At 31.0% G+C, this 24,958-nt stretch overlaps 3 protein-coding genes and 1 pseudogene across 5 annotated transcripts; 2 read left to right on the top strand and 2 right to left on the bottom strand.

Moving 5' to 3' along the window:
- Window positions 1–31: 31 nt before the first annotated feature.
- LOC111297097 (putative cysteine protease RD19B) lies at window positions 32–1,713 on the bottom strand. The gene is made up of 4 exons (XM_022891715.2): window positions 1,197–1,713; window positions 981–1,100; window positions 610–856; window positions 32–476 (listed from the first exon to the last, which is right to left on the bottom strand). Exons 1-4 carry the CDS (start codon window positions 1,674–1,676, stop codon window positions 199–201), a joined length of 1,125 nt encoding a protein of 374 aa, XP_022747450.2. The 5' UTR covers window positions 1,677–1,713; the 3' UTR covers window positions 32–198.
- A 5,235-nt stretch (window positions 1,714–6,948) lies between these two features.
- On the top strand, window positions 6,949–9,840 carry LOC111298724 (purple acid phosphatase 2-like). Its single transcript, XM_022893453.2, has 8 exons — window positions 6,949–7,248; window positions 7,458–7,658; window positions 7,748–7,859; window positions 8,013–8,242; window positions 8,525–8,663; window positions 8,761–8,981; window positions 9,182–9,303; window positions 9,408–9,840. Exons 1-8 carry the CDS (start codon window positions 7,075–7,077, stop codon window positions 9,601–9,603), a joined length of 1,395 nt encoding a protein of 464 aa, XP_022749188.2. The 5' UTR covers window positions 6,949–7,074; the 3' UTR covers window positions 9,604–9,840.
- A 1,161-nt stretch (window positions 9,841–11,001) lies between these two features.
- Window positions 11,002–16,092, top strand: LOC111297068 (uncharacterized; annotated as a pseudogene). Its single transcript, XR_016328457.1, has 13 exons — window positions 11,002–11,045; window positions 11,323–11,596; window positions 11,813–11,922; window positions 12,150–12,219; window positions 12,562–12,709; window positions 12,829–12,966; window positions 13,924–14,062; window positions 14,362–14,410; window positions 14,571–14,682; window positions 14,773–14,954; window positions 15,043–15,164; window positions 15,312–15,387; window positions 15,471–16,092. The product of XR_016328457.1 is annotated as an uncharacterized LOC111297068 (transcript).
- Window positions 16,093–16,596: 504 nt separating this feature from the next.
- Window positions 16,597–20,337, bottom strand: LOC111297047 (chromatin remodeling protein SHL-like). 2 transcript variants are annotated; one of them, XM_022891635.2, is made up of 6 exons: window positions 20,054–20,337; window positions 19,603–19,948; window positions 19,261–19,329; window positions 18,019–18,154; window positions 17,769–17,805; window positions 16,857–17,019 (listed from the first exon to the last, which is right to left on the bottom strand). In XM_022891635.2, exons 1-6 carry the CDS (start codon window positions 20,124–20,126, stop codon window positions 16,997–16,999), a joined length of 684 nt encoding a protein of 227 aa, XP_022747370.1. In that variant the 5' UTR covers window positions 20,127–20,337; the 3' UTR covers window positions 16,857–16,996. The 2 variants fall into 2 exon arrangements, with proteins under 2 accessions (XP_022747379.1, XP_022747370.1); XM_022891644.2 differs by lacking the exon at window positions 17,769–17,805 and having other exon boundaries at window positions 16,597–17,019.
- Between the last annotated feature and the right edge of the window lie 4,621 nt (window positions 20,338–24,958).

Raw genomic sequence — 24,958 nt, 5'->3', positions numbered from 1 at the left:
TATAGGATAATCATATTCTAAAAAAAGAATATACTAAAAACTTGATGAGAAAGGTTAATTAAACTTGTAACTTAAATTAACATTGCATTCGTTTCAATCCATTCAGAAACATAGGAAATTTAAAGCTTATGTAAACATCAAGTTCACAAATAATTGTAACATGATATATACAAACAAACTTAATGAACAACTTACACGCTACTGAGAGTTGGTATTAACGGCAGCAACACTTGATACCAGAGAGTCTACTCCACAGATATTTCGACCCCTGCAGATTTTGTAGAATCCATTCTCTCCCCAGGTTTCTCCCCATGAGTTCTTAATTACCCAGTATGGTTTATTCTTCATCCGGATTGGTGCATAGCCAGCTGAACCATAACCCACCAACAATACTCCATGATCAAGGCGCTTTGAGCAAATGTAAGGGCAAGAAACTCCCCCAATGTATGTCTGCATGAACACTGCATTGATAGCCACTGCATTCAAAGGAAGAAAGTAGAAACAGATAAGAAAATTGAAAACCATTACTTATTGCCAATTAATGACGCTTTTACGTGTAGGAAGAGCTAATTTTAGATTAATATTACTGTCAATTTATATTGATTTTACCTGCAAGAGGACCATTCTTCACAAGATTAGCAGCAATTTGATCCTCATCCAGAGAAACAACACTGAAGTTGGCAACTTTTGCAGCAATCTTGGTCTTGTCAAATTTGCATGTCCCACGATCAGTGCCAGTGTAGGGGTAGTCCTCCTCAAGCATAAGTCCACCAGCTTTGAGGGTATACTCAAAAGCACTATTCATAAGCCCACCATTGCATCCAGAATCACAAGCACCTGCTTCTTCCGGATCACACTGCAATCATTATACAATTACCCTTTACTGTTATTCTTTCTTAATCATTGTATTTGGAAATTAGCATTGCTTCAATTACCTCAGAACCTTTATTATTAGTAAAAAAAGGTGAAAAAAATCGAACCTCATGATCACAATCTACGAGCTGTTGCTCGCTCAGGCTCACGAGTTTACCTGTCGCCAAAAAATGAGCACCTTCCAAGGCTCCTGTTGTACTAAAAGACCAGCATGATCCGCATGAACCCTAATCACCAAAGAAGCAAAAAAATAAAAAGGCTTCAGTTCATTTAAAAAAAAAGAACCAAAATTTACAAAGGTCAACATTTCTAACACTAATAACCTGATTTTTAACGGGTGTAACAGCTCCTTTTTCTCTCCAGTCAAAATCTTCGGGCAAATTATCGGTTGGCAAAATCGGTGCCTCAGTTGCATCATCAGGCAGTCTCAATCTCCTTAATCCCAAATATGTGTTCCTAAACTCGGCCGGAGTCAAATCGGAGAACTGAGTCACCCCGTGAGTCGCAGAAGGGTCAAGCTTCTGATGACGCGCAGCATGTCTCAGGTTATCCTGAAAAACATTGAACCTGTAATCGTGCTCCTCCTGTGACCCGTACGATTTCTTGAACTGTTTCTTGAATAGCAAGAAGTGATGCTCTGCTGCGGTCAGGAACTGCGGGTCGGCTCCATCGTCACCGTTCGTTACTTGCCTGATCAACGGATCAACTTCCGATCCGTCGGCCGAAAAAGTCTCCGCCGGAATCACGCCAACGAATAAAAAATGGGAAATAACAAAGAGAGAACAAGCAATGCGAAAATCCATTTTTTTTGTTTCCTTTTTACAATTGAAAGTTGAAGTTAAAAAGATAAACGAAGGTGCGTGCTTTATAGGCACATGTCATGATGTCATCATTCGAGGGTATTTTAGGGATTTGAAAAGGGCGCTAAGGTGTGGGGGAAAGGGAGGCCAATGGAGGAAAGACGCGGTGGAGTGGAGTGTTTGGGTTGAATGGCAGTTGCTTTGGGTTTTGGGCTGTCCTGTTCGGTAATGGCAGGATTCCATTGGAATAGCGAAGAAGTTGGGTTCGTTGGATTTGCATTGGGGAATTCGGGGTTACCTTTGACACTATTGATTTCTTGTAATGACCTTTTTGACAGTTGTCACAGTTTTGTTTGCCTTAGCTATTAGATATGATTTGATAATTTATGTATTGTATATAAATAATCTTAATATTAATACGATATGATTATTTAAATGATTTGAATAATTTAAATATAAATATAATATGTTTATTATATATGTTAAAAAAATATGATATGATTAATATATTTAAAATTAATTTATATTAAAATAATATGATATAATACGACTAATATAATTATATATAAATAATATAATTTATTTATTTAAATAAATAATATAATTTAAATTAGTATTTAAATAATTATTTAAATTTTGAATATTTAAAATTTATTTAAATATTAAAATGATAGATAATTATGATTATAAATTTATTTCTTAAATAAATTAAAATAATTTTTAAAATTTTTTATATTATAAACATTATCATATAATTATTGTTTGACAATAATATGACACAAATAATATCATGTTTTAATCTTATCGAGACGATTAAAACACGAAACATGATTATAATAAATTCATATATAATTTTTTTATGTTATTTTCGTATTGTATTTAAAATTATCAGGTTTAATTAATTGAGTTTCTTTTATTATATAAGATATAAAACAAAATTTTTTTTTATTTTTATAAACAAAATTAAAATAGAAGAATAAAAAAATTATAGAGATTAAAATTTAAATATTAAACAGATATTAAGAATGATTGCATACATTAATTGAACTAAATACTAAATTCAAAGAAAAATATTTGTTTATCTTTTTTATTTGGTTTGGTAATATTTTTCCATGAATATCTTGATTTATTTTTTTGTCAATAACTAGGTGAGTATGTTGGCTTGATATTTGCTATATGAATTAGTTAGGTTCATTCACGAATCGTGGTACCAAACATTGCAAGCAAATTGTTCATACTATATATATTTAGTCATAATTTTAGGATAAGGTAATCCCGTGCAAATTGCTCCTTGTCCGCCAAACGAAGAAAAATATGACCTACAAGTTTCTATTCAGTCTACCGTTTTTTTGTCCTTTAGCATTATGCCAACTTTTGTATTTGCTTAGAGACTATAGCCGGTTGCTTGCACCATCGATCGGAAGACGAAGACAATAATGAAATAATGACACTAATCAAATCCTTGTGGTTTGGCAGAAATTTGGGGTTGGCTCAAAAGCCCATGGAATTTGTGGCCCCATTCATTGCAGACTCGCAGTTTTGGTCCATGCTTGATTTGGGCTGGGAGGACTAAGACCCGTAACAAAACAGCCTAAGTTCTTGAGCAAGTGTGAACCTATAAGTGTTCATGGGCTGAGTTTGAATTATGCACATATTTTATATTAATAATTTATATAATTATTTATGTTTGGTTTAATAAAAAATTTTGAGTTTCAAAATTTTTTCAAGCTTAACTCCAATTAAAAAGGTAAATATCAAGTCCACCCTTAAACTTAATTTATATAATAAAATTTTTTTAAAAAGTGATTAAATTAGGTTTAATAAGATTATATTCAATTCACATATATCTATATATATATAAATTAAAAATAAAATTTTAATTTAATTAAATATATATTATTTTTATTTTTTATATACATGTGAATTAATTTATATATAATTCACATATATATAAAAAAAATTTTATATATGTGATTTGGGCCAAGTCCAAGCTTTAAATTTATTATCCAAAATTCAACTTAAAATTTAAATGAATCTAAAAATTATACCAAAATCTATTTAACGGATTTAAATATTTTATCCAAATTTTCTTCAAACTTAAGTGAGCTTTCAGATTTAGATAGATAGCCCGACTTTTTAATAGATTTATGTATACCAAAGCTTAGCTAAAAATTTTTTGAGCATACAAAAAATCATGAGACTAACCTTTTTATATATATAAAGTATCGAGACTTGAATTTAATTATTGAATTAAGAATTTAATATTTTATTAATAATTTATATTTTATCGATCAAAATAACAAGATTAACACCTTCATCATTTCCTTCTACAGAATAGCATACTAGTACTAGTTCTAAAAGGCCTCAATTTGTAGTTAAGCAACTAACATTAACCTTTGTGGAATTGCAATCAGCCAATCAACTTTGGGAATACCTTTTGTCCTTGCTTTTGCTAAAGATTCCATACTATAGCACCGTATACTAGAACAAAGAAACGAACAAGTCTTAAAAGTGTGACAAAAATTGGAGCCATAATGATATGTATACGAGGTTAAGTACTAATAACAACAAGTTCACTGTACTCAAATTTTATATCAAAATTGATTTTTTTTATATTTTTAAGCGATGTTTGGTGCATAGAATTATAATTATTTTATGTTATATTTAGTTTCTATATAAAAAGTGATAAAATTATAGAAATAGTTATTTTTAATTTATGAAATTAAATTTACATATTTAATTATACTTTTAAAAATTATATTAACAACTTAAATTATATAACTTTAAGAAATAATAATTTTGACTAACAAAAAATTTATCTTATCATAATCTTTGTATGTGTCATAGATAATATTATTTAATTTAATATTTTTCTTAATATCATATTATGTTATGCTATTATAATCTTATACATTAAATATATCGTTAATTTATTACATTAAATATTCATTTGGTAGCACCATAAAAGGTTTTCTCACGCTATTAAATGAACTCTAAACTTACATTCCAAAATGAAACGTATAGCCATTGACTTTCATTTTGTGAGAGATAAGGTTAACAAAGGTAGGGTTGAGTAAATTTTGGTTAAAACCACAAAAAAAAAAAAAAATCAAATTTTCAAGAGAAATTGAGTTGGGTAATTTGGGTTATATAGGTATTTTGATTATTTTTTTAGTTTAAATGATTAAAACAGTCAGTTTTTGGTTTTACAATACCTAAATTGAATAAATCAAAATACTTAATATAAAATAAATAATTTAAAATATATATGATATAAATATACTCAATAATATGATACAGGTATACTAAATATAAAAAACAAAAACTTAAATTGACTAACCCAAAAAAATTAATTGAAATCGATTACTTTGATTTGATTTGATTTTTGTTTATTTTTTTATATATAGTAATTAGTTTGATATTTTAAAAAAATTAAATCGAATAAATTAATTATTCAATTTTTACGATTGAATTAATTGAACCGACTTTTTACTTAATCCTAAACAAAAACTTCTTAAAACAAAGCTGATGCTTTGACAAAGCATTTGGTGAGACAGAAGTCTCTTGAGTTAAAAATCCATTTAGGATAGGTGTCTTAAACGAAGAAGACTCTATATTGTGAGGATAATACTAATTTAACTTTAAGATAAACATTCAAATTTCTTATTTTAAACATATATCTTTAAGAAACTATTTTGAATTGAAGATAAACACTAAAGACTCTTATTTTAATTACATATTTTGATTTGTTCTTGGTCAGATTATATTTATTGGACTTTCAAATTATGATGGCATTTTTATTTAAAAATTTTTTGAAATATTTTTATATTAATATTTAAATTTAACTTTAAATAAATAATTTTTATGAATAAAAAAATCAGACATCGAGTCTTAAAATTTTTATTTAATATTTGTGTTAAATATCAAACTTAAAATCAGTTAACAATAAACAAAGAAGTCCAATTTGAATACAAAATTAAAATTATATATTTATTAAATATAGAATAATCCATTATAATATATTCCACTATGTGTAGGCAAAAATAGAATAAATATTTCACGTGACAAATTAAAAAATAATAATGAAAGAAATATTAGCTTGATATTTGATATCATATTAAATATTAAACTTAAAATCAATTGATAATAAGTGAAGAGATCAAATTTAAATATAAAATTATAAGATATTATAAATTTATTAGATGTAAATTAATCTACTTTAATAATTTGATATGAGTTGAAATTCGACTTATGAGTTCAACAAACAATTTAACTCATAAATGAATATAAACATGTGTTTTAAATTTTTAATAGATGTTCATTTATTATTAATATAGTTAATGATAGTGTCTATAGACATAGATTTAAGTTAGTTAATTATTATATAATTACTACATTAAAAAAATAACTTTCATTTTATGTATTACTCTTATCAAATTCAAAATTAGATAATGTGTTAATGACATTGTTGTTTGTATAAATGTCGTCTAACATTTTCCTTACTACATATGGAGTACATATCATTATGCCATGGGTGGAATGATTACATTCTAGATTTTCTTATTTTCGTTAAGAGCTCAATTAAGAGAATAAATATAAAAAATCACTCGTTAATAAAAATAATGAATGAAAAAAATTATATTTGATAATTTGTGTTATCATATCGTATAAAATATTATATTCGTATCATATTTTATATAAAAATTATATATTACAATTTATATCGACGTAAAAATATAAAATATATTTTTTAAATTTTGTTAAATTTATTTATAATTTTTATTGAAATTTTAAATTATTTTATTTTTATTTTTTTATTTGTATCATTTTAATATATAATCATAATATTATATTTCAAATTATCACATCTAAATAATTTTTTTAAAAGTCATAATTATATCACTAATGTTTTTTGTTTTTTAAAATATTTGAGTGATGTTTTATATTAGTATTAAATTAATAAAAACGAAAAGAATGAAAGCGTACTCAATAATTTCAGGGCATAAAAAAAGGGGAAAAGTCAGTGCATCCAAGATCTGACGGTGAAAAATCCGATTGCATTTTGAACAACCGGCATCCTAGCACATAAAATATCAAATTTGCGGAACGCCAAAGTCCAAATTGTTTTGAATTTGCAGAATGCTAAAGTCAACTACAAAATTTTTTATCATTATTATTTTTTTAATATTATATTTTTTATCCAGTTTTCGTCAATATTACGGCATTGCCCATCTCCTTATAGCTTTTAAAGGGTTGACATCCAAAACCTTCCGATGTTTGTGTTGGTATATAATTTGAATATTCTCTCGACAACAAATCGAATACTGATTTTGATCGCCCATTGGATTGCTATAAAATGCTATAAATTAAGAAGAGTGTGGAGTTGAAAATTAGAAAAAAGATGGGTTCTTTTTCTTGTTTTGCAGTTGTTGTTTTGGCTTTGGTTTTGAATTCAGCAGTATACTCTAATGGAGGAAAGACTAGCGTCTATGTCAGGAAAGTGGAGAAAGCTGTGGATATGCCTCTTAACAGTAATGTCTTTCGAGTCCCTTCTGGCTACAATGCACCCCAACAGGTGCTTCCTCAGTTTCTCTGACTCGCAGATTGAAAATATCAAAATTTTTTTTCTAGCTATTTTTTGGTTTGATCTGTTCTTATTTACTTGGTGTAAAAACTAGAAAAAAAAATTTTTGTTATTGCTTTTTTATTGATATGAATTTTTAAAAGCGTTCACATTGATCTGAATTGATTTTATTTGGATTTTTTTGGTGTCCTGATTTTAAGGTTCATATAGCACAAGGAGATCAGGTCGGAAAAGCTGTGATAGTTTCATGGGTGACTGAGGATGAACCAGGTTCCAGTACTGTGCTTTACTGGAGTGAGAACAGCAAGCAAAAGAAAAAGGCTGAGGGCAAAGTCAATACTTATAAGTTCTACAATTATAACTCTGGTTACATTCATCACTGCACCATCAAAAATCTGGAGGTAAAGTTGAATTCTTTGTACCAACCAATTGTTTCATAGCATTTGCTACATTCATAATTTCACTGTTCTATTCTGTTTTATTGCTACAGTACGACACCAAATATTACTATGTAGTCGGTGTGGGTCATACTATAAGAAAATTCTGGTTTACAACTCCTCCTGAAGTTGGTTCTGATGTGCCATACACCTTTGGTCTCATTGGTAAGTTAAAGCTTGCTAAACCAGTTTGATTTGGTCAAGGCAATGCTGTAAATATTCCACTGTCGCCATCAATTCTCATAGTTCAAGAGGTTATAGGTTTGAATTTTGATGTTCAGATGTGCTGATGTATCTGAATTGGAAATCATTATGCAGGGGATCTAGGGCAGACCTTCGATTCAAATATCACACTCAGTCACTATGAACAAAATCCACATAAAGGTCAGACAGTATTGTATCTTGGGGATCTTTCTTACGCAGATGCCTATCCCAATCATGATAATGTAAGATGGGATACGTGGGGAAGGTTTGTTGAGAGAAGTGTTGCATATCAACCATGGATATGGACTGCTGGAAATCATGAAATCGACTTCGTCCCTGAAATTGTAAGCATTCATTCTTTTTCATTGTGATTAATTTGTTAAAACTATGAACTGTTCTCTTACGAAATCCGCCATTTGGAAGTCAATAACCAACCTCCACCTCCTTTGCTTGGTTACCCATGCCAAAGGGGACATAGGAGTTACAAGAAAGCTATGTCTCTGGGGCTAACCCACTCAAAAAGCAGTGCTGATTTGTGTCATCTTTATTTTTCTGCTTTGTCCTTGAACTCTCAAAGATTGCTGGCAGAGTAACTTGGTAACAACATGATTATGGTTCTATTGCAGGGTGAAACAAAGCCTTTTAAGCCTTACACTAATCGTTATCATGTTCCTTATAGAGCATCAAAAAGTACTGCTCCCTTTTGGTACTCAATAAAGAGAGCTTCAGCATACATCATAGTCTTGTCTTCATATTCAGCCTACGGTAAAGTATATTTATATTTCACGTAATTGTGGACTTGAATGGTGTTGCAGAGATATGTGCTGGATTCATCTTGTAACTATCTACAATTTTTCCACAGCTAAATACACTCCTCAGTACCAATGGCTTGAACAGGAGCTACCAAAAGTTAACAGGACTGAAACACCGTGGTTAATTGTTCTTATGCATTCCCCATGGTACAATAGCTACAACTACCATTACATGGAAGGAGAAACCATGAGAGTAATGTATGAGCCATGGTTTGTGCAGTACAAAGTTGATGTTGTATTTGCTGGTCATGTCCATGCCTATGAACGATCTGTAAGTTCTTTGTCTATGTTATAAGGTTCTGCAGTACCATGTGTGATTTTGTAGCTGCCTCCAGATTCTAGAATCTGAAGTTTCTACAAAATTTGACTACACAAATTACTTCATTCGCAGCTTTTAAATTCTTAAAAGATCTGTTGAATGCTGGAAATTATTTCATTCACAGTTTGTTCTGAAGTTGCTTCTTGATACAGGAACGTGTATCCAACATTGCATACAATGTTATAAATGGTATGTGCACTCCTGTGAAGGATCAATCTGCACCTGTATACATCACTGTAGGCGATGGAGGGAATCTTGAAGGCTTAGCAACCAAGTAAAGACTGTTCTTATATTATATACTGGCCTTCTTGTGTGATGGTTTCGTGCATGATTGTTAGAAGCCTTTGATGTTAATGCATTTTTTTTTTTAATTTGTAGTATGACTGAGCCACAGCCAGCATATTCAGCTTATCGCGAAGCCAGTTTTGGTCATGCCATTTTCGGTATCAAGAACCGGACTCATGCTTATTATAGTTGGCACCGCAACCATGATGGATCTGCTGTTGAAGCTGATTCAATGTGGTTTTTCAACAGATTCTGGCATCCAGTTGATGAGTCACCAACCTCTCATTGATGATAACATGCCCTTTTCCATTCAAGAAATTTTCTTGCACCCTTTTCTTAAAATAAAATACAGAAATCAATAAAAAAAATTCCAATCTTTTTCTTCTTCTTTCTTACTTCACCATTTCCCTTTCGGTGAATTTTGTGTACTTTTGGTAGTATAGGTTGAGTAGCCGAGTAGACACTCCTCCATGCCTGACTTTTGCTTGGGATAATGTTCAAATGCTCAGTTCTAATTTTCTCAGAATTGTCGTATTTTTAGTGCTAATGGAAAGTATTATATTGAGATATTATAAGAAAAAAATTGTAGTAAAATTATTTTTTAGAGTAATTAATTTTTTTTTGAAGAGATTATAAAACCAAAGACCAAAAAAATTAAATTTATTATATTGAGATATTATAAGAAAAAAATTTGTAGTAATATTATTTTGTAGAGTTTTTTTTTAAGAGATTATAAAACCAAAGACCAAAAAAATTAAATTTTTGAAATTTTTTATATATGCAACTGTTGCACAAAGTATGCTACCAAAATACATTTTTCTATTAATTGAAAGAAAATTTGTCTAAATAGTCTTATAAATTTAACTCAATTACTATAACATACGAAATATAATTCAATCACCATAAAGTTTTTTTTTTCTATTACTTGAAAGAAAATTTGTCTAAATAATCTTATAAATTTAGCTCAATTACTATAACATACGAAATATAATTCAATCACCATAAAGATTTTTTTTTTCTATTACTTGAAAGAAAATTTATCTAAATAGTCTTTATTAATGCTATTAATATAAAAATTTGATTTGATTCTTCTTTATCATTGAAACAATATTTTAGCTTGTAACTTTTTAATCAACTGTTGCTTAAGTTTTTTCCTTTAAAAAAAGAATTGGGAATCAAATTTAAAACCTTTATGCAAACTAATTAGTATGTTTATTAAAAAATTTATAAAAATAAAAATTATATTTGAATTTTTTAAATTTAAAAGGAGATATGTTTAGATTATTGGAAAATCTATTTTAAAAGAACTATATCTAAGTCAATTTTTTTAAAAAATTAAAAAACAGATATATCTAGATTATTTAAAAATTCAATTTAAAAGAGGTATATCTAAATAAAAAAAAAATTGTCTTGTACCTTGATATATTATAATATATATATGAATTTAAAGATAAAGTGCTTTTATTTTTTCAAAATTTAATCACTTCATTAAAGAGAAAAATAAAAAGCTGGGATGGGCCTCAGCTACTTAAAGCGGGAGAGATGGGATTGGACGAAAGTCATCATTAAGGGAAGGCCGAGCTCAACTACCGACATTACTTAGTATAGAAAACACGAGGCCTTTCAGGTAGGACGCCAGGCAACGATGATTTCTTTCGAGAACTTGATTAATATTTTTTTTAATAAAATGGAGGGAGCTGAAGGCGGTTGTTGGGGGCGGGTTTATGAAGGGCAAACTAGTAAAAAACAAAGTCTTTCTTTCTTCGTTTCATTTGATTTGATTTGAGATCCAATTCCAAATTTCAAAGAGTAGTTTTCAACTTTCGACATCCCAAGTGCCAAAAGGTCTTTGTTATATTCTACTTACAAAAAATATATATTGATATATATATATATATATATATCTACTCCTTATCCCCAATTGAAGCACTAGGTAGTTCCTGATCATCGACCGGTTTGTCTGATCCACGTGCCCCGTTGATTTTCGGGTGAACGGTCTCTTATGAAGGGGCCGCACCAAGTCTGATACAACGGCGGAAGGTACAATCACGAACAACTGCTCCAAGGAAGTTGGAGCCATCGAAACTGAAAATCACAACGGTTGTATCAACAGCACTGATAACGATACCAATAAAATCACTATAAAGAAAGCGAATGTGAAGGATCCGGGAATTTTCAGTTGCTTGCTTCAACTGGTGACGTCCTATTCCGATCCCGATTACATCGGCATTCGCCGAGTTCTTCTTGCTCGCAAAGCGGAGTCCGGTATTCATTGCCGACTTGTAAGCTCTAATTTTCTGTCAATTCGGTTGCGTTTATTTGTACTTTCTAGTTGCGGATCTGTGTTTTGATTGTTCGAGAGCATGACTTTGAGCTAGTTTTAGGGGAATTTTGGAGCCAGTTTTAATATTCATTTTATTTGCATTTAAATGGAAGCTTTTAACTTATTTTCATTGTTTTTGTTTGAAATTTGGCTTGCTTCGTTGATTAATGTGAAGGATTGGAGATGTAACGAAAAAGGTTATGTGGCGTATCGAAATTACATTCGTCGGCCAAGAAACTGGGAAAATTTACAAATACCAAGCCACTTGATCACTCCTGGAAACAGGTATTTTAATTTATCCAAAACCTGCCTTTCTTTATAACATCATGAATTGAGGCTATCAAAGTATCAATTGCAGTCAAATTTGTTAGATTGAATATATGGCAGACTCGTAATGGCTAGGGTTTAAGGTGTTTTATGAGCAATCAAATGCTAATTTTGTGGGTTTTATTTTAAAATTTATGTTGTTATACGATTCTGACATCAGGATAATTTACTGGTTGATGCATTAGTGGGCGATGGATTTTAACTCCAAGTCCACTCCCGCATTTATTTGAGGTGGAAACCTGGAACTCTAGCAGGGTATGTACAAAATTTATTATGCAATTTTCATTCTAGATCAGTAAGGGCATGTGGTTATATTCTTAGTTTGCTTCATTTATTGCTACTTGAAATCAGCCAATACTTCTTTTTTTAATATAATTTTTCTCACTTTTAAAGTTAACTCATTCATCATGTTCTTGATGATGAAAATGAAGGAACAGAAGATCTTAATTTTCTTATCCATTAAAAAGTAAATGTCTTTCATGTCAAAAGCTTGAAACTTAATTGCTTTAATGTTGCAGTTCTTATAAGACTTGAACCTTGATTGAAATAGGCCTTTAAAAGAATTGAGAAGAGTTGCATGCTTTTCCATCCTTGCAGGATTTACGAAGTGGCCCTCTGGCTTCAAATCATAGAACAAGTTTCAGCTCTAGCACAGGTGATAGTGATCACCCATGTCAATGAGGAGTTGAACCTGCATATTCTTTTGTAGGAATGCACTGCATCTTTGATCAGTGCAAAGCAGCTGGTACCTTCCTTTTATAAATCTTTACTGCAAGCTAGACTTCTTTCTTCTTTGTCATACTCTTTTGAGTAGTGAATTTCAATTTTTCTAAAATGAAGCAATATGATTGGTCTTATATGCAGTTACAGTTTTGAAATTTGGGCACATGAATTCTGATCTACTTGCATATGGGGCTTCAGATGGGACTTTAACAGTTTGCACTGTCTCTGAACCACCTTCAGTTATCAAGCAATTAAAAGGGCATTTGAAAAATGTCACAGGTTGGATTTACTGGTATTGTTTCTTTAGTCTTTCTTATAAGTTAGACTAAAGTATTTGTATCCATGCTGTCTGCAAATTTCTTTCATTTAATGAGATCATGGTCAAGTTCATGTTTGATTTACTTGGTCCATTCCATTTTCTTTATTTTCTTTTTGGAGTTTTTGTGGAATTGGACCGAGTCAGAAAGGTAGCCACTTCTACTCCATATTGTGAAGGATCTTTCACAGTTTAAAGCTGAATCAGTGAGATACTGGAACATCTTGTGACTGTTATGAAGGGCAGCTCAGTAGAATAACTAGATTGCAGCTCAGAAGTTCGTGAGAGTGAGAACAAAATATGGCTTGGTGGGAATAAGTTACTAAGAAATAAATCAAGGTGGAAGACTTTCAGATCTTATTTATCTGACAAATAATTTGCATTGGAGTGGGTTCAGAAATGCTGATCATTTTGTATTTACCATGAACCTTTTTTCCTACAGAAGGGGGAAAATGGTCTAAGAGGTATATCTTTGAAGCATCCATCATTATGGTACCTAAGATGGCACCTAATGGCTTATTGTGGGAATGTTCTACTCAACATTATCTTTAAACAATTAGTTTTAGCTATAGATATCCCTCTTGATATAAAATGGGTGCTAATTTACATGTTATACAGTGCTGATAGTCTCATTAAATTTCTAGATATCCTTGAATCATCCATCAAACCTAAGATGGCACCTAATGGCTTGTTGTAGGAATGATACATTCAACCTAATCTTTAAAAAATTAGTTTTAGATATACATATCCCTCTTGATATAAAATGGATGCTAATTTAGCTATTATACATTGTTGATAGTCTCATTAAATTTCTAGATATCAATAACTAAGATTGAGTTTTATTTTGATAACTATGTTTCTGGAAGACTTGTATCTAGTATTTATTAACCAACGTTTCTGATTTGCCACTGCATTATCAGATTTTGATTTCTCCTCAAACAATCAATATATAGCATCATCATCAATGGATAAGACTGTGCGAGTATGGGAGTTATCAAAAGGCCTTTGCATTAGAGTAATATATGGAGTCTCATCACAAATGTGTATTCGTTTTCATCCTTTAAGCATATATCAGCATTAATAATTCATCCCTTTCAAGCCATGGAAAATTTTTATGGTTATTTCGTCTGCATTTGCTTGTTATCTAATATAATCTAGAAACAAATGCTGTTCCAACCTGTGAAAAAGAACACTTGGTTTATCTGGACTAATTTTAATTGAGGCTGGAATTAATTGTTTACTCTCATGTAACTATAATGTATATCTTGAAAAAATTTTGCAGATATACAGGTGTATGTATATTTAATTTGAGTTAACTGGTAACTAAAATTTTTTTCTTTCTTCTTTTCTTGGCTGCAGGTAAATAACAACTTTCTTTCAGTTGAGAATACAAATAAAGATATCACTGTAGGTACTCCTCCATGTCTTTTCTTATTATGAAAATTAAAAGACAAAACGTAGTTACCGCTCGTGACCACAATGTGAAAAATAATCTGTTGATCATCTCAAGTCAAACTTAACAAGCAATTAGTTTGGTTGATGTAATATGCTAAATCCTGTACACCAGGTGTTCAATTTCAGCACCGGGAGGATTATTACCAAATCTGTCTTTTGACAGTGAGGTTACCTCAATGGCCCATGATCATGCTGGTCAGCTCATTTTTTGTGGAGATGCAAAGGTCTCTCTCCTATGTGTCTGTCATAATCAGAGAATCAAAGAAATTTGGTATAGTTTTTCAGAAAGTTTCTAATGAGATAATATTTTGCAGGGATGTGTATACTCCGTGAGTATGGACTCCTACACAGGTGCATTATACCGATCTCATTGTTATAGAAGTAGCAATAAGCAGAAATTTCCAGTCACAACCGTGCAATACCGAAGTTTCTCTTTGCTGGCCTGGGGACCAGTGTTGCTGGCATGTACTCAAGATGGAAGTCTTTCTTTCTTTAGGTTTGTTCAGAGCAGCGTGCCTTCTACTTCTAGTCTTTATGTCGTGTAACTGATAGATGGTTACATAGATGGTATGTTCACATTGCAGTGTTTCTTTGGAACTACGAGGTTAGCTGACCCTGCGTTGCTCTCTCAAATTAAGTCCACAAATACACAGCATTCGAGCATCCTTCTGCCCTCTGCTTTCCCTTGACAAGGAAGAATATATAGGTTTGTGTGTCCAATTAAATTGCCACTTAGAAGCATTTGACCCCAATCTCAAATCAAGAAGCATTTTCCAAAGAATCTTACACTCGACCCACGGGATTATTTTAGTTATATAAGTCTGCTGACATTGTGGTTTTTTGTGCTGTGAAGTTGTTGGGAGTGAGGATTCAAATGTCTGCTTCTATGACTTAACTCGGCGAGGCATACATGTGTAAATAAGCTTCAGGTTCTAGTCTCCTGAGTAGCAGTGGACACTTCCAATTTCTTTGCTAATCTACTGTTAACACGCGAAATCTTTCGTGTCTGCAGGGTCATCGTTTTCCAGTTATAGTAGTAGCTGGGAACCATGGAGAGAATTTCTTTGCTTCGTCAGACCTTTATGGCGTTGTTATAGTGTGGAAGAGAGCAAAAACAAGTTAAAGCCGCCAGTACATTATACAGCGATAAAAGTTAAAAAGCTTTAAAGCACATACATGCATGGGCTGAAGAAGGAAATCAGCTTTGTTCACTTGGTTTGACTATGCTTTTGTTCAAGGGCTGAACCCTTCGAACTGCCCCGCATGATTGCATTTCATTCCACTTTCTGCGGTTGATGAGGAAATCATGTGTCATTGTTTGACCCAAATTTTGTATTCATGATATTTTTATTTTATTTTGGTTTTGAGGAAATCAAAAAAAGAAAAAAAAAAAAAAAGGGCCCAGTTGCTATAACGCTTCTGATTCATAGGAAAAAGTTTAGTGTTGATAGCTAAAGAGTTGAATTACCGCCATTGTAATTGTTTACTTGCGTCGGCGTGGATTGAACAGATTTCTGACACCTGCATAGGAACCTTGCCAAGTGGTCCAGGCTGTCACCTGTAACGTGCAAGCTTAGCGTAGAATAATAAATCCAAACCACGGTCAGGGGAAAAGAAGACCCAATATTAAGGATAATCTGTCTTGTTGATGTGACTCACGACAGTAGCGTTGTTGTTAGGATTGATGGCTACAACCGTTATTCCACCAATTTGATATGGCCAATGCCCATTCTTTCATCCGATTAGTGGAACAAAGATAACGATTCCACTCGTCCTTTATGTGATATGGTTACCGGTCGGGATTCTTTTCTCTATAATCAGTTCAAATACGATAGAAAAAAATGTATATGATACGAAAAATTACATAAAAGTGATAATATTTAAAATTTTAATAATAATTATATATTAATTTAATAAAATTAAAAATATATATTTTATATTTTTATGATTTTTAATTTTAATATATAATTTTTATATAAGATATGATATAAATATATAAATTTTAATATCTTATACAATATAAATACACAAATAATCATATATAATTAAAATTTATTTAAAACAATAAAGCAGCATTTGATGATGTTAAAGGGTTTCCTTTTTAATAAATCCTTGATAGTAATTTAGCATAATGGAAATTGCACTGCCAAACTTCGCAAAGATAATAATAAGGTCATTCAGTTTGCCAAGTTTTGAACGAAGACACATGATAAAACCCAGGAATCTATGGCACTTTTATAAGCTAAAAACAGATTTTGATTATAGACAACTAATTTATATACCACAGGGAGAAAGAGATAAAGAGAGAGGGGTGGGGAACCTATATGGCTACATCATGAGATTACATCCAACCAAACACATTGTTGACTTCCACTGAGTGAGCCTCAAACCACATAAACAAGACATAAGGATTTTAGACCAGTTACAGTCAGCTCAACCATCATGAACTCACAAGGCTAGAGATTTGGATGCATGGTTGAAAACGATAATAACTTCAGTCCCTTAACTAAAACACTAGGTTTATGTACTTTTTGTCACCTACGTCGTCGTTTCGTATCCACCTGAAGCACAATGTTGATGTTAGAGTTATAACAAATACATACTAGCTGAAGAATATAGTAATTACAATTAACACAGTTCAATCTGAAACTTAAACCATACAAGCAGTAGTCATAAAAGCCCCTATTTATTCTCAATAAAAAAGATAATATAACCAGTGATTTCCATTAGGATGTCATTAAGGCATGAGCTCTAGATTTATACATAAACTAATATGTAACAATGTAAACCACATTGATGCATGCCCATTGTATTGCCATACATGGCCTGGACAAATTTCATTGCAGAAGTTCACTACTATCTTACGAACTCAACAAACGACGACAGAGGCTTCCACTTAATTAAGAAATAAAAATTACTCAGCATTCTCCTAAGTAATAAGGGCATAGTCCATGTTCTATCTCCTTAGTGTGCACATAACTGACTCCCACTTACCCATCAAGTCATCATAACATATGTCCCAATACCTGTGACTGTCATCAGTCTACGGCTCCGAAAACTTCTCAATTCAGAAATTGAAACCACAAAAACAGGCATATATATAAAAGATAAAACTAGCCAAATGAACAACTAAATTGGTGACTATAGGAAATAAAGCAAAGGGAGGCGAGACCATAGCTTGGGAATTACGAGTAACACCAAGTTTTGAAGGTTCTTTTGCCTCCTTTTGGTAAGAAGCTTGATTTTAATGTGAGTTTTCCTGTTATTCATCAATGCATCATGAACTGATGATCAATTAGGAGAAACATACCATTTTGACCTAAATTCATTCCGAAGGCCAAATGATCCTGCAATGGTGAATGATTATATATATGTATACATATAATTTGGATGGGACGTAATAGTCTGCTTATGTGGATAAAATAAATGGCAATTCAATGCCACCTTGATATCCAACACAAATGCATGTTAGCTTAAGAAGAGGCAAGATTTAAACTATGTGTTGAATAGCTAGAAAAAGACTACCAAAAAAGAATTGAAGTGCAAGCAATTAGGAATACCTTTGTATCTGAGTGTCTGGAGGCGGCATGGGAATTCTGCAACTTCTTTTGACCTTCAGATGAACAACTTTCACAAAAGAAATGGTCAAGTCTTTTAGCCTCCTCTGCAGTCATTTCTATACAAGCAGGATGAAACCTGAATCAAAAGTATATGCTGAATATGGCAACAGTTTTTACAGCATACCGTATAAATTGGATGCATTTTATTCACAGAATTCATAGTTAACAGAAAAGGAACCTTTCAAATTAGACATGAAAGTAAATCAGACAAAAAGGTCTTTCCAAGTCTGGTCTCTCTAGAAGTCCAGAAATTAAATTTCTTAACTAGGATCAAGCAGAACATAAACCTCAACCTAAGAAGGTAAATAAAGTGAGAATGTAGCAAAAATCTATGTGGATATAGCGTGTTTCTTATTTGAGACGTCACCCCATGTTAATATTCTTTTGTTTCACAAAATAGCTCCTTGTAGGCTTATGTAAGGCTCAAAGTCAAGCTTCGGTCCAGCACTTTGACATTATAATCTTCTTGCAGAAAGTCGGGTGTCCAGCAAATGACAACCAAGACTTTGATTGCATCACAACTACATAAATGCTTCTACATAAGCCTACAAGGAGCTTCTTTAGATCTATTTTCTTAAAAGAAAAAGCTAATTAAACCCTAGCCAAACTAGCTTTGAAAAAACTAAGAAAAAAACAATGTTCTGTTTCCACAGCAGACAAGGAGAGAAAGGAGTAGAAGCAAACAAAATATCCTATCATTTCACTACAGGGCCAAAGTTTAAAACTTCTTTACCCATTTTTGCTCCTACTTTTTTTACACTTAAGATTGGCATAAACCATGGGAAAGGGAGGAGATCTTAATTCGAAAGCAATACCTCTATGTTTTTCTAAAAGCTCCTTAACCAAGAAGCTCCCTAAAAATTTTTGCTCCTGTTTGAATTGGCAGCCAAAATAATATCAATTCAGTCTTTTTCAAAAACGACCTGCTAACTAATGACAGCTAAATCCATAGCCTATCCTGCTATCCACCACTCTTAACAAATTGCTTTTACGTCCTTGAATAGATCTATATGAGAACTGATATCGAGCAAGCTTATAAAAATAATTTTTTTTTTTTAGAAAAAATAATTCAATTATAGCTAGAAAAGCAATCGGGAGAGAACTCTTCTTGCATAGCTTCAAAAGCTTCATACAAAATATTCATCCACAATACCTGACATATAAAATATGAATCCAACTTACCAGTCACTGCAACCTTCGCACTGAACCATTAAGTCATCAGGATTGTAAGGCATCTCACATTTGCAATAACTGTCACATTACAATAACAAACTAGAAAAGGTTAAATAAATTTTAAATACAATAATCGAAAACCCAAAGTTGCAAAACACTCCATCTCATTTTAAACACAAAAAAAAAATGTACTTGTTCTAAACCAGTTCCTTCCCATAAGTTTGTCATTTTGATTAATAAAATTTCGATAATTTAAGCAGGAATTAGCATGTAATTAAAAAAATATAAAATATTCGAAATTAAGTACCGTACATATGTAATTACAAGATAAAAAAAGAGAGAGGAATGTACACGGCGACGCGATCGGGGTTGAAAGCACCAGTGGAGGAATTGTATTCGAAACGACAGAAGAAGTCGTCGTTTCCAACGGCGTCAAGCTTGGTATAGCTTGTGAAGCTATGGACCGTACACTTTCCTTCGATGGTATCAGCGCTTTGGACATCGTAATGATCAGACAAGAAAACCTCTTTAGATCCGTGGAACTGTCTCCTCCCTCCGATCGACTCCTCCGGCCTGTAATACCACCTCACGTGCACCTTCACGTTTCCCCCTCGTGCGTCCGCCTCGATCCGCTCGATTCTCGCCACGTATTGTGGCTTTGATTGATCCGCTGGTCGCATCAACACGCAGTCCTCCGCTGCCAATCACCACCACAACTTTTAGAAAAACCTTAACTCGTACAAATATCTCTCTCTCTCTCTCTCTCTCTTTTGCTCCCGTCTTTTTATTTCTTTTGGCTTACCTTTAATTGTTTTGTTGATGTGTTTGACTGTATAAGAGTCTAGAGTTCTCCTTGGTGCTTTAGCTTTGGCCATGGAAGAAAAACAGACAAAAAAAAAAAGGCTGAGCAATTGTTCAGAGAAATGCAATTACAAAGGCATGCACAAGGACAAGACAGAGATCGTGGACTGACAAAAACGAAATTAAAAAAAAAAATTTATTTTTTTCTATATTTATTTTTGGTCGGGAGGTGAGATTTAGTGTTTCCTGGAGTATGGGAAAGTTGTATTTTGGATAATCAGCGTTGGTTGTAGATATGATAATTTTTGTTTTTATATAATGTAAAATATTTTTTACAAATAATTTATATATTCATATTTTGTTTTATATAAAAATTATATATCATAATTTATATAAATATAAAATATTTTTTTTAATTTTATTAGATTTATTTTTATTAAAATTTTAAATCATATATTTTTATATTTTTTGTTTGTATTATTTTTATGTTGTATTTGAAATTATTATGGGTAAGTGATTGAATTTAAAGAGGGATAAGATTGGAATTGCGGTGAAAATTGGGGGGGTTTTAAGGGAGATAAAAAGGATGTTAGGATCCACGTCAGCAGGTGATTGGATTGGGTTGTGTCTGTCACAAGATTTTCAAGATGGAGAAGGATGGAGCGGTGACGTTTACGTTACAAGATTGGAATGAGGAATGTCTGCGTAGAAATGAGCACAGAGAATAAAATGGCGTGAAAGAAAATCTAACGGATGAGGGAGATGATCGTAAGCAATGTCGGCAAATCAGGGGGCCGTGGGGTACAAGTTTTGACTCCGTCAGGTAATTTGTTCATTGTTTGAATTTCGAATCGTATCTTTTTGTTCGAACTGAACCTTTGATGTTTCAGGAACCTGTTCGGTCCTAATAAACAAAAAAAAAAAAGCCAACATAAATGATAGGGGAACTTGATTTTTAATTTCAAATAAATGAATAAATGCACAAAGTCAAAAAGTTAAATCATCCTGTTTTACTCATAAAAGATTGGTTCAATCCATAAAAATTATTTTTTTAATGTAAAAATTTTAAGCTTGAATTTAATTTATAATTATTTATTGAGATAATTTTAAATATATAATTTTAATAATTATTGTATTAGTTATGATACGTTTTATCTTAATTTAAAAAATTAAATAATTTATTTATCTTAAATTATTAAAAAAATCACCTTATTTTTAGAATTTTTATAAGTAATAATGTGTATATGCATATATATATATATATAAGTTGAGATCTTTAGATTTAATTTCATAAAAACTATTATAAAATTTTTATGTGATTTAAATTTTAATTTAATAAGTAATAATTCGCATAAAATCAATTCCGTAGAATTAAAAATTATATATATTCAGATAAAAATGATCTAAGAACTCAATTTTAAACTGAAAGTTTGTCAAAAGAGGAATAGAAATTATCAATTTGGTTAATTGATATAAGTATTTTTTATTCTTTTAAACTATATAGCTTAATCATTTTGAAGGGTAAGAATCGTTGAACATTCTGAGCCATGTAATAAAAATGGTTATCAGTTGTTGATATTGCAAGACAATGTTAAATCAAAAACACTTTTTCTAGGGTGAATCAAACCCCCATGAGCTAGGTTTAAAGGAAGGCTGTGCCAGCTTCTTTATCAGGGAAAAAGTGGGTTTGGCTGTCCTTCAATTTCTAACCTCACCTTTAAGGCAATTCTTAGGTAGAAAGCAATGGGAAGACCCCCAAAAGATGTCCATTAACACGGGAAAAACTGAAAAAAAAAAAAAAAAAAAAAAAAAAAAAAAGAGAGTCCAAATTGACCGGCCATCATGAATTCCATTTGTAGTTTTCAGCCCCCACAAGAATAAAAATTTGGAAGTCTAACCCCATCCATTGTTGGTAGTACAAACTGGCCAAAGTAGTATGTCATCATCCTCCTTTTCCTCTACTTTCTTTCTTTTTAGGTTATATATATATATATATGTCTGCATGTATGTCATAGCATCATCAAAGCTTACAGGCACTTCAATTGAGAAGCCACTCAACCAGGATCTGGGAAAATGGTACCTGAAAACATGACATGTTTGAAAGATACAGTTTACTAGTATTTCAATCTTTTCATCCTTGAATATTGGTTTTCACGTTTCAGAGAGCTTGTATCATTGCTGAGTTTGGATTGCCGCAACCAAAATGACGTCTGGTCTGACGAAATGAACCGACATAGCTGCATTCACTGCAATTACCAGTAGCTTGAAGGAACAAATATCTATTGCTTCATATCTATTTGCACCATTTCCCTCTTGTTAATGGGTGTAGTTTCTGAGCTGCCAAGGATCCTTGGATCCAATCAATTGATGAGATAGAATTTGGAGAACCTAGATTATTGGCTTCTCCCTTGAGGCCAACCTGTATTATAACCAGGAAACAATCATGAGGAAGAAAGTCAATGGAAAGCCATGAAATAATAACCGGGAAAGCACAAGAGGAATTGGTCAACCTTACATGACCATTTCTGCTAGGTTATGTCTCTTTATCCTTCAGCTACCCGTTTAGTATAAACTTAATTTTCTGGCCTTGTGACTGACCTTGAAGTTGTTGTCATCGATGGACACCATTTTATATCCAGCAGCAGAAAGCTGAACAAGTTACCACCGAAATTCATTTCTTTTTTCAGCAATCATTCATATAATTTCTTATAGCTAAGTTTCAGTATCGTAAAGTTTTATTCTCTTACTTGTTCAAAAAACCATTTAGTATTGAATGGAGTTACTAATTATTTCCACTTTTCCATATTTTCTTTTTTCCTGAAATTGCTCATAAAGGGGAAGAGAAAAATGGATTCTCTTCTCTGGTAGCTCGCATTACAGCAGCAGCTGGCGCTACTGAGCTAGGCCCGATGCCTTCCTGTAAGACGTTAATGAAACCCATCGTACTGAGCTGTTAATGTTCATTATTGTCCGGTTCATGTAGAAACGGGAACTGTACTTTTCTGCTTTTAATTAATTGAGACAGAGAAGAGGGAGGGCAATCCTGCAGTTAATGAAAAAATTCTAGATAAAATAAAATTAAAAAATTATGATAAAATAAAATAATATTACGAATGTGATTAGATTAAATAATATTATTTTATTTTATATTTAATGTATATAAAAATTAAAATAAAATAATTTATTTATTTGTTAAAATTATTTTTGATCAAAATTTTTATAATTTAAATTATTAAATAACTTTTAAAAGTATAATTGAATGTGTAAGTTTAATCTCATATATTAAAAATATTTTTTTTACTTAAAAATAATTGAATCACTTTATGTTAAAATGATGACTAATCTTTCATGTAATCTTATTTATTTTTTTATATATAAATTAAATATCATATAGAATGGTTATCATCATAACTTATTCATGTTCTATGCATCAAATATAATCTAAAATCATGTTTAGTACATAAGATAATAGATTTGGTACGTAAGATAATGACATTGGTACATAAGATAATTGATAAAATAAAGTAATAATTATTTTATATTATATTTGATTTATATCTAAAGAAAGAAATAAGATTACAAGAAAAAAAATTTTTTTTCTTAATATAGGATAATTTAATTTTTTTCAAAGTAAAAAGAATTATTTTTAATTTATAAAATTGAACTTATATATAATGTTATATCTTTAAAAATTATATCAATAATTTAAATTATTTAAACTTTGAAAAATGATAATTTTGATTAATAAATAAATTATTTTATCTTAATATTTGAATACATCAAAAATAGAATAAAATAAAATAAAATAATTTAATTTATTCTTATTTATAATATTATTTTATTTTATGTTATGATAATGTTATATACCAAACACATACTTAAATATTTTAATTGTTCCCCAAAGATTTTAAGGAAAATAAATGCAAAGGTAAACAAATAGTAGCAAAAGAAAGTAGTGCCGTAGTAGTTATACAATTAATTTTTGCAAAATCAACTGCCTTTTATCTAATAAAGTTTGTACTACTTGAGAGTCAAGTCGCTAAAATGTAATAAATTCATTAAAAAAGGTCATTTCTCATTACAAAGACTTGCAGTAAATCGCACTAAAATAAGTTTGGAGTACCACGATGGGAGTGCGAGTAAATGAAATGAAAATTATACATAGGGTAAGAAGAATGATAATGTTTTTATTTTCATTTGTCATAATCAAATTAATTAATCTAACTTTTTTATATTAAATTTGTTAAAAATAATTATTCAAATCTCGTAAGAGATTTGTTTGAAATTTGTTTAAGATTTATTTAAGATTTGTCAGATATTACTAGATGGACAATAAGATTTGTAAAAGAAGAATTTTAAGAGAAAGAAGATTCTTAATAGGTAAGTTTGACTTACAAGAGAATAATTATAAAAGAAAAAATATTTTTAATAGGTAAATTTGATTTACAGTAGAAAAATTTTAAGAGGAAAGAGATTCTTAATGGATAAGTTTGTATAATTATAAATACATGAAGTTTCTACATGATTAAGTATGAGAAAAATATATAAGAAAGTTATAAGATTTTGTATGATAGATATCCCATAAGAGTATTGAGGCTCTACGTCTTATGAGTATATATATTTGTCTTATGAGTATATATATTTGTTTGTGAGTGGACTAGAGGAGACTGAGAGGGTCCACATAGATATGATGTTATGAGTATATATGTTTATTTGTGAATGGATTAGAGGAGACTGAGATGGTCCATATAGGTATGATGTATAGGAGTATATGATTATGTATTTGGTTATGTTGACATGGTGCACAAGGGTTTGAGTTTGTGTTTATTTGGGTTGAGAATACTTCATAAGACTAGAGGAGATTGAGAATGTCTTATAAGTATTAATTGTTGAGTGAAGTTAATGA

This window comes from Durio zibethinus, chromosome 16, assembly GCF_047325235.1.
Source record: "Durio zibethinus cultivar Kanyao isolate XHJ-2024 chromosome 16, ASM4732523v1, whole genome shotgun sequence".
Lineage (NCBI taxonomy): Eukaryota > Viridiplantae > Streptophyta > Magnoliopsida > Malvales > Malvaceae > Durio > Durio zibethinus.
Note: the sequence above shows the minus strand (reverse complement) of the source record. Positions and strands in the feature narration are given on the sequence as shown.